The 10,032-nt window shown below is 33.3% G+C and overlaps 1 protein-coding gene and 1 pseudogene across 1 annotated transcript; both read left to right on the top strand.

Annotated features, from left to right (window-relative positions):
* The first annotated feature begins 1,624 nt into the window (after positions 1–1,624).
* LOC132161646 (alpha carbonic anhydrase 7-like) lies at positions 1,625–4,809 on the top strand. Its single transcript, XM_059571810.1, has 7 exons — positions 1,625–1,861; positions 1,956–2,173; positions 3,006–3,115; positions 3,214–3,325; positions 3,911–4,075; positions 4,173–4,226; positions 4,344–4,809. Exons 1-7 carry the CDS (start codon positions 1,762–1,764, stop codon positions 4,416–4,418), a joined length of 834 nt encoding a protein of 277 aa, XP_059427793.1. The 5' UTR covers positions 1,625–1,761; the 3' UTR covers positions 4,419–4,809.
* Positions 4,810–5,536: 727 nt separating this feature from the next.
* LOC132162360 (guanine nucleotide exchange factor SPIKE 1-like) overlaps positions 5,537–10,032 on the top strand; it is a 26,170-nt pseudogene continuing 21,674 nt past the window's right edge.

The following is a 10,032-nucleotide window of genomic DNA, read 5'->3' as shown; positions in this document are numbered from 1 at the left end:
CCGGACAACTCGAAAGTGGATGGTTGCTTGGGTGGACAGCTTTTCTTTCATCCTAAGCTCAGAATTTTTATATATATATATATATATATAAAATTTAAAACAACTAATACTAACAACTAACGAGAGTTGTTTTATAAGTGATTCTTCGTCACGTGAACAACATATCCAACTTTATAAGAATTTGTTTGAAATATGATTGAGAAAAAATTCTAATTTTCATATATGAATTTCTTCTAAAAGAATACTAATAATAAATAGGTTAGGTATTCATGACGGACAAGATCTAAAATTCAAAGAGCTTCTCATAAGAAAGAAAAGTGTGGGATTTTCAACATTTCCTTGTCAACCACAACCAAAGCTTTGAGTGTTTGGTAGAATTAGAAACGGACAAACGGGGTAAATCATCACGCTATACAATTTCGTTTGCAAAAGTGAGAATGAGAGTCAAATTTGTTAACCTGTAAAACGACGCGTATGAGTTGTTTACACACCGCGTGTACGGCCACATGAGCAAATTAAATTGTCTTGGCTATGGACAACACCACACCCCCATCTACTCTTTTACCAGCCAGCTACCCCCATTTATAATTTTTAAAGATATATTTATAAATTTTATTTTGACTCTTGAAAAGATTTGTACGGAATAACTTATTTGTTACACCGCAATGCTATAAAGAGTAATTTGTTACTTTTGAAAGATTAAGAGAAAAATTAAAAAATTTTAGGGTTCCAAATAAATTTTATAAAAAAAAACCACATAATTAAGTTTTTTAAAATTTGAATTTATCTCATTTTCAATCATGTTATGCCACATCATATTGTAAATTTTAATTTTTTTTTTTTAATTTTTTTAAGCCTAACATTCCTCTAGACATTTTATTTTAGTTGACATGACGTGATATTACACTTAACACCTATTTATCACTTTTATTTTACATAAGTTGACGTGGTGTGTGAATAATATTACTCTTTACACTCATTTTACAAGTGACTTCCTTGTATCAGCCACCTTAAAAAAAAAAAAAAGGCCTTTTAAACATAACACATCAATGAGTATAAAATGAGCGTATTTTTTGAGTAATTCTACACTTTTTACCCATTTTATTACATTTCATACTGTTGACACACATGTAATGGAAGTAGAAAGTTTTGTTTTTTTTATGCGACAATTAGAAGATGGTTTATCCATATATACATGTGTGTGAGTTCAGTGTTGAACTCATTAGTATCCCAATTTTCAAATTCTTATTTAGTATTAGTGGCATCTTACACAATCATTTTTTTAATCATCTTACATAAATTTAATGGTAAATTCATCAATTTATTATATAAATAGTCGAAAGAGTCGAAAGATGATTATTTTTCCTAAATGTATAATGAATTTGCTGTTATTTGCATAACTATGTATGGAATTATTTCGTCATCCCTTAGATCATTGATCTATAAGTTTATTTTCCGAGTTGACCTTCACAAATACGAACAACTAACAACCTCCCTCGTCTTTTGACTATATATCCCGTCTATTTCTCGGGTGTTTTTTAAGTTTTAGATTCTCACGTTCACACGCGGACCCCCGTACCCCGGAAACATGCCGGAAATTTTCCATTTATGTTAATTTTACCATCTCCAAAAACCCAGCTCTCCTATATTTTTGTCTATATATATCTAGCCAGAGATCCCCTTTTTTCAAACATCCTCAACAGACACATTCACTGTCTCCCACCGGCCACTGCTTTTCTTGAAACTCTTTGGCTTCAAAATATGAAGAACATCATGAAGAATCCAGCTGCCTTTATATCAAGCTTTTTAATCTTCCTAGTTCTTTTCTCATGTCTAACATCAACCGCAGCTCAAGAAGTTGGTATATATATATACATGCCTGTACCTTGTTTTTTGTTTTTTGTTTTTGTTTTTTTCGATTTTCGTTTTATTAATATGTGAATCATGTGGTGCAGAAAATGAGAGAGAGTTCGATTATGCAGAAGGGAGCGAGAAGGGGCCACGTCATTGGGGAGAAATCCATGAAGAATGGGCGTCTTGCAATAATGGAAGCATGCAATCTCCCATAGATATGTCAAGTGAGAGAGTCAAATTGATTCCCAAGTTAGGGAAGCTCAAGAGGAATTACAGGTCTTGCAATGCCACTGTCAATAACAGGGGCCATGACATTTCTGTAAGGAAGCAAAACTGCACAACCTTTTTGAATTTTTTTTTATTTTTATGATTTCATGACTTTGCCATTACCTTCACACATCCAGCTATGGTTTGAACTTTATTGATTTCTGTTTTTGATAATGATTTTTATTTTCCTGCTTATATTTTTTTCTCCTTTTTATGTTTTTGTTCCCAATGATTTCTCATCAGCACTTCTCTGTCCAAATTCCAGAAAAGAGAAAACCCTCATTAGAATATCTTCAATGGGTTACCCATTTTGTCTTTATTGCTAATTAAAAACCAAAAATAATGTTACATATACTTTCATTGATGCGTTTTTTAAATTACAACTAGTTTTTAATCTGGAAGTATGTTGAGACGACCTGAACTTGACATACAACATAATGATTATTAATTTTTGCCATAATCCGTAAATCCGACACGTACTCAATACAAAATTAGAAAGTTAAGGTTTAAGGGTTTAATCCGATTAATTAAATTGGTTGGGTTTAAGTTTGATTTATCTAGTCTTATATCTATGCTTTGACACGACCGAACCCAACACACAAATACGAATTACCACCCCCAGTATGAACCCACATATTCCCCTATGCCAACATTTTTTTTTATTAGATTCTTTCTCCATCTCTCTTTCTTGAAGGGTTTACATTTCTTCTTCTTTTTATATATTTCTCTCTTTCAATGCACACATTTCTTTTATAATTGATTCAGTGCCTCCTCCAAAAGACAGGCATATATGCATTCATATTAGAATCTCATAGCCGGCCACGTACCAGGCTGTAGAGATTTTGTTTCTAATACATTATACATATATATGTCAATGGGTGCAGGTACATTGGATAGGTGATCGTGCAGGATCAATACAGATCAACGGCACTGATTACTTTCTCAAGCAAGGCCACTGGCACTCCCCTTCTGAGCATTCCATCAATGGCAGGAGGTCTCTCGATCTGTCTCTCTATAATAATAATAATAATAATAATAATAATAGATATTGTTGAACAACTTGGATATAAAAATGATTTGTTTGATTGTTAGGTATGAGTTGGAGCTTCATATGGTACACGAAACCTTGAACCCAGGTGTAAAAAAAATTGCTGTCGTTGGACTCTTCTACAAGATTGGCCCACCCGATGCTTTCCTCTCAAAGGTGCAACCCCACCACCCTCCAATAATTTTGATTTAATAGTTTCTTTTTTTTTCCCTTTATTTTTATTTTTACGATGCCACGTGCAAAGCCTCTCAAGGTTTAAACAATTTTTTTTTTTTTTTTTTTTTTTTTTTTTTTTTTTTTTATATATATATATATAAAAAAACAAACAAATTCCAGGGTGTTACCAAATAAAATAAGGTTGTTAGGATGTACGGCTCTTCCCATGCACCTAAACAAAAGCAAAACATTGTCAACACGCGTACGGTCTTATTTTACTATTTTTTTCTGGGCACGCTATCATTAGAATATATTTTTCTGTTTCGGCTCGGTTTGAATTTGCGATTTTAAAATGTCATTTTTAGAAATGTGTGATTTTTAAAAGTTTAATTAAGTGTTTGTAAAGTTATTATTTGACTTTTAAAATTACAGTTTAGGCTTTACAATTAAGCTTATTTACTTTGTTCATTTTCATTGTATGAAGCCCAAAAATGCCTACACATTTCTGATGAATTCTTATCAGTAGATGCTTTCCTAGCTCTCTCAAAATTTGTTGTCTAACATGTTATTAATTTGGGATTTCAGTTGATGAGAAGCGTAAATTCCATGATTGATAAAAAGGATCAAAGAAAGATGGGGGTGATTAATCCTGCAGAAATCAAAATGGGTGGCAAGAAGTACTACAGATACATTGGCTCACTCACTATTCCTCCGTGCACCGAAGGCGTTATTTGGACTATCAATAAAAAGGTAGTTATACTCCCTTTCGTGAAATATAGATACTTTTTCATAACAGTCATATAACAGTATATTAAATAATATTATTCGATTTAAAAACTGTTTGCAGATAAGGACGGTTTCAAGAGAGCAAGTGAAGTTACTTAGAGAGGCGGTCCATGATGTAAGTAACAAAACTTTGCTCTTTTATAATTTATGGCAAAAATCAAATGAAAAGAAATCTGTTTATTCTTGAACCTTTTCTAATTAATTAGTTTCATGATTTACTAATTAATTGCAGTATGCTGAGAGGAATGCAAGACCAGTTCAACCACTCAATCATCGTGAGATCCAGCTCTATAGCCCAAAACCATAGATCTAGCTAGCAGCTTCTAATGATGTTTTATGTAGATCATCAGACAGCTTCCGATTACTAGATTCTTTTCACACATTTTATGATGTAAAAGGTTTTAGCAAACATTTTATAGTACAATATGATCAACAACTTTAGGTTTTGTTGGTCGGTTGATGGAACCATACCCTGCTGCCTTTGAATTTTATTTTATTTATTTTTAATTTATTTAGAATGAGTCGATCTTCACTACTTCTTCAACTTGGACTTGGGGTCCTTCTGATAGACTGACCTCTTTGTAGAGTAATTCTCGTTTGTCGAGTGTGGATTTTAGGTGTATTGAAGTTTTAGGTTTTGAGTAGTTTTCTTCTTACTATTCTTTGTACTCCATCTTTTGATAGTAAATTTTTTTAAATCCCGGTGTTGTGTGTGATTGACTTGCTTTTACTATATTCTTTTCAATTTCTTTTGGGATGCAGAAATTATTATGTCACAAAAAATTGGTATAAGAGATCGGTGTTTTTTTTTTTTTGGCAGGATGACTATTGTTGAAATATATATAAAATATAAAATAATAAAATAAGAAAGAGAAAGAAAAGAGAGCGGAAGCGGAGAGAGACGTATGAGCTATATCTTGTATCTTCAATATATCAAACAATATTACATAACTCTCTATTTATAGAGAAATAATGAGTAGTGATCAAGAAACCTTAAAGTAGACCTAAACTAATTAAGGAAGATACTAAACCTTACAAGAAAATATAATAACGGAGAATAAAAATATTCTAACCTAAAAATCAAATAACTTATTAAGGAAATTATTAATAAACCTAATTTAGAAAATATAAAATATTCCAACAACTATTACATAATTTGAAGTAAAAACGTTTGATGGTCATAATAGTTTTAAGGGTTAACTACTTTATTAATACCTCGGTTTACGTATTTTTATTCTTTCTTCCCTATGTTTTTAAAACAGCAAAATGTGATACTTGACATATGGGAAAATGCAAAATCGATACATCGTTAGTTTCTGTCAGTTTAAATTAATGGAATTCCACATTATCGACACATGTCATTCCCAAAATATGCTACGTGTCATAAAAATATGCCAAAATATGCTGAAATTTTGTAGGTACTACATGAAATTTAGATGTAGAGAGGTAGAGTTGCATCGAAGGAGATTGGTTTCCGGGGATATTGCTGCTGTTGTTCATAAATCATACTGATTAACCTTTTCTATTTCAAAGACGTAAGGGACCATGCCATTCTATCATTATAACAGCCAAAGTGAAGTCTTACAAATAATAAATCAATATGACCTTTTATTTAGTCTGTATATGCACAATCATTGATTTATATATTCTTGCAGGTTTCAGAAGGAATTGACTTCTCAGACGATAATGCCCGGGTGGTTGTATCCTTTTTGCCCCCCTTTGAAGCCTTACGGGCTGAATTTTCTTATTTTTGGGTAGTTGTCTATTGCCACTTCATCCCACAGGATATCTGAAAAGACTAAACAAAGTATGTTGTTAAGTGTCTTTGTAAATAACTGCTTCTTTATTTAACTAAAAGCATTAATTTCATTAAGAAACTTGTCTAGTGTTATCTTTTATGATTGTTGAGTGTTGACAACGGTTCTTAACTATCTCAGATAATTGTTGGAATCCCCTTTCCCAACACGTAAGAATTCTTCCCTTTCTTAAATTTTCTGTAGAAGAAATATCCTATTAAATAACTCACGATTTGCTTATTGATTGAACTTTTCTTATCAGAAATGATATTCAAGTTGCATTAAAGAAGAAATATAATGATACTCATAAATCATCTAAAAGCCTTCTAAGTGGGAGTGAGTGGTACTGTCACCAAGCCTTCCGAGCTCTAAATCAAGCTGTAGGTATGCCCTGATGGGGTTCCACTTTGAGTGTGCCCAGTGACGGAGCCAGCCATTTTATATTGGGGGTGTTGCTAAAATTTTTTTGACGTCTTAAAAATTTTTTCCACCCTAAAAATTTGATAATTCACACAATATATGCATCACAAAAAATATCTATAAAAGTTCATAAATATGTGCTCAAATTAATATATTAGAAATGTAAGATGTTGACACTATATCAAAAAGACAGGAATACCAAAAAAAAAAAAGTATTTAGAACTGCACTTTACGGTCTCTTAGAAGTACAAAATCATCAAGTATTGAATCTAAGGGTGCGTTTGGGAGTGCGTTTTTTAAAAAATAATCTGCGATTTTAAATCAAATCGCAATTTTAGAGTGTTTGGGATTGCGATTTTAAAAACGCAAATTTTAAAATCGCAAAAAAATCTACGATTTTCATAAGCTGATTAGAGGGTGCTTATTTGAAAAAGTGCGAATTTAAAACAAAATCACGATTTCTATTAAAAAAATATTTGGCGCAATATTTACCTTTTTTAGAACGGGAATGAAAAAAATACCAAGAATACCCACCTAAAATATATTAAAACCCTTCATTTTTTTTTTTTTTCCTTCATTCTCTCTGTCTTGTTCATCCTTATTAGTAATTTGGTCATGAAACCGCAATTATATGTTAATGTTATCCAAACACTCAATTGATAAAAAAAATACTTTTTAGTAGGTTTTACCAAACGCCTGTACGATTTTAAAAAGTAGCGATTTTAAAAACGTAATTTTTAAAAACGCAATTTTTAAAATCGCACTTATTGAAATCGCACTCCCAAACGGGCCCTAAATCGAAGCTCTCAGCAATTTCCTTCTCAATATAGAGAACTAAACTATTTGTAAGAAAATCATCCTCCATTTTGTTGCGAAGTTGTGTTTTAACAATTTTCATTGCTAAAAATGCTTGTTCGGTACGTTGCTATAGACACTAGAAGAGTCAATTTTCATTGCTGAGAATTTTTTTTTTTTTTTTTGTGCAGGAGAAGGATTGGTGTGTCTTGGGTAATAGGTAGGTAAAATTGTAAAAATAATTTTTTTTTTTTTTTTGGAGGGTGCTATGGGTTAAAAATAAAAAATAAAACATAAATCCTTGGGGCGCCGTGGCACCCCCAAGGGGTAACGTGGCGCCACTGAGTGTGCCTAACTGACATTTAGGGGGTATTAGTGTTTCATTAGTTCATTAGTTCATGTGGTCAGGTAAGCCCACATAGCATCTCCTTTCAAGACTAGGTATTTTGCATTCCTTATTGCTAAATGTCTCCTCCCTGTGATCAGCTTTCTGAAATTACCTACTTTGTTGTCTCTTCCATGATACCAGAACAGAATATTTCTAAGGATTTCTTTCCGTTAGTTGATATATGTTTTTGTTTAATGCCTTACTAAATTTTCCTTTTGTATGTATTTTTTTTATTTTTTTATTTTTTTATGTTTTATCATTATAGCTCATGCTCTTATTACATCAGCCGTAAAACTAATTTTTTATTATCTTCTTTTACAGCTAGCATAGAAAACCCGCTGATGGCATGCTTATGGGCTCCAGTTCTCGTAGCCCTGTTGGGGATGGACCTGCTTCCCTGGCCCCAAGTACTCTGAAAGACTTTCTCCTGCAGTTAACAACTATCTGTCTGAGGCAGCAAGACAAGAAGTCAAGAGTTAGTTGATATTTTTGTTGCTTTAAGTTCTGAAAATCTATATTTTTAGTGTTTTGTCTACTATTTGCTTTGTGTTGTTCACTCCTTGATTGTAATGTTGGCTTTATGTGCATTGAATGTTACCTTCATCCATCAGACGCATGCATCTTTGTGCTAGAATACATACTCCAACCTGTGATACACCTCCGTCAGTTACTCAAGCTACACCTGATTTGGAATGTGTTGTCCAAGGCTAAGTTGAGAACAAATCATCACAGATTGTGTTTGTGCAATAAAAAGAAGATCATGCTAGTTGTTGTCAATAGTATCACATCTCAATAAGAAACGAAAGACGTGAACAAGCCAATGAAGGAAGATCCGTACATATCAAATCTCCAAGATTTGATACACTAACCTGCTGCTCAAGCTCACTTAAGAAGGAAAGAGAATAATCAAGATAAAGAAGGAATTAGAGTTAATCCCATGTAATTAGCAATCAGTGTTTTGTTTCTATTTTGTTATACTGCTGTATACATGTATATATGTCTAAGACATCCTACATGATTATTTATTCAACAATAAAATACCATTTGGTGTCTCATTGTTTTTTTTATGGTATCAGAGCCTTATAGCCAACGCTGAATTTCGATCCTCCAATGGCCGCCTCTAGCAGCACTGCTTTCTCTTTTCCAAATCCCACTTCCACAGTTCAGATTAAGCTTGACAACCTTAACTATCCAACATGGTTGTCTCAATTCCGACCAATCCTTCGTGGTCATGACTTTATGGGCATAGTTGACGGTTTAGAGCCTTGCCCTCCTCAATTCTTACCTAATATTGAAGGTAAAGAAGTACTTAATCCAACATTTGTGGATTGGACAAAGAAGGATCAATGTCTTCTTAGTATGATCTTTGTAACTTTGTCTAAAAATGTTGTGTCTATTGTCTTTGGACTCAACACATCTCGAGAAGTTTGGGACTCTTTGGCAAACAGATTTGCGTCCCAATCCAAGTATCGCATCACTCAATTGAAACACCAACTTCAAACCATTTGCCAGGAAAATAAAACCTGTGCAGACTTTATTCAGAATGCCAAAGGGATTTCTGATCAATTGGCTATAGTTGGTAGTCCTCTTGCTGATGAGGATCTCATCTCATTTATCATTGGTGGTTTGAATCCTTCCTTCACTAATTTTATTACTTCATATGCAATGGCTACACATGACAAAACTCTGAAATTTGATGCCTTTCGTGATCTTTTACTCATTCGTGAGACACTTTTGCAGCAGCAGCAAACTCATTTTGCAGACCCAGCTACTTTTGCCTTGTTTTCTAACAAACCTGCAGGTGACCGCAACTGGCAGCAGAGGAACAAAACCCCATCACAATAGCCTTTGAAATTTCTCCAACAGAGTTCTCAATCCAATTTCTCTCCTCGTCAACATGGCTATTCATTTGCTACAAGATCAAGCAATTTTCACCCTCGGCAGTATGGGTACTTCCCTTCGTCTGGCCACTCTATTAGGCCACCATACAACAATAGAGGACAAAGTCCTTTGGCCTTTTGTCCAGGAGCATATGACAACCAGTTTACTCGTAGCAGTAGGCCTCACTACAAAAAACAAGGCCATTTTTTGACGTGGCAAACAGTACCATTTTTTTGCCACGTCAGTAAATGTTGACGTGCCAAAACTGGCACGTCAACAAATTTTTTTTTGACGTGTTGAATTTGACACGTCAATATTTATTGACGTGTTACATTCAACACGCCAGTATTTCTTGACGTGTCAATATTTGACACGTCAGGAAATTTAAATTCAATTTTTTTTTTTAATATATCAGGTTTCTAACGTGCTAAAAATGGCACGTCAGAAATTTCTGACGTGCCATTTTTAGCACGTCAGCAATCTGTAAAAAATATGTTTATATTATATATATTTCAATTTTTTTTTTTACAGCTTCCTAACGTGCTGAAACTAGCACGTCAGAAATTTCTGACGTGCTAGTTTCAGCACATCAGGAATTAAAAAAAAAAAGAAATTAAAATGAAGAAGATAGCTAGAAGCTA

This window comes from Corylus avellana, chromosome ca9, assembly GCF_901000735.1.
Source record: "Corylus avellana chromosome ca9, CavTom2PMs-1.0".
In the NCBI taxonomy this organism is placed as follows: Eukaryota; Viridiplantae; Streptophyta; class Magnoliopsida; order Fagales; family Betulaceae; genus Corylus; species Corylus avellana.
Note: the sequence above shows the minus strand (reverse complement) of the source record. Positions and strands in the feature narration are given on the sequence as shown.

Excerpts from the sequence above, each read along its gene's own strand:
- LOC132161646 (XM_059571810.1), top strand. The coding sequence starts at position 1,762 with ATGAAGAACATCATGAAGAATCCAGCTGCCTTTATATCAAGCTTTTTA. Across the intron at positions 2,174-3,005 it reads ACAGGGGCCATGACATTTCT|GTACATTGGATAGGTGATCG; the intron begins GTAAGGAAGCAA and ends CAATGGGTGCAG. Across the intron at positions 4,076-4,172 it reads TTTGGACTATCAATAAAAAG|ATAAGGACGGTTTCAAGAGA; the intron begins GTAGTTATACTC and ends AACTGTTTGCAG.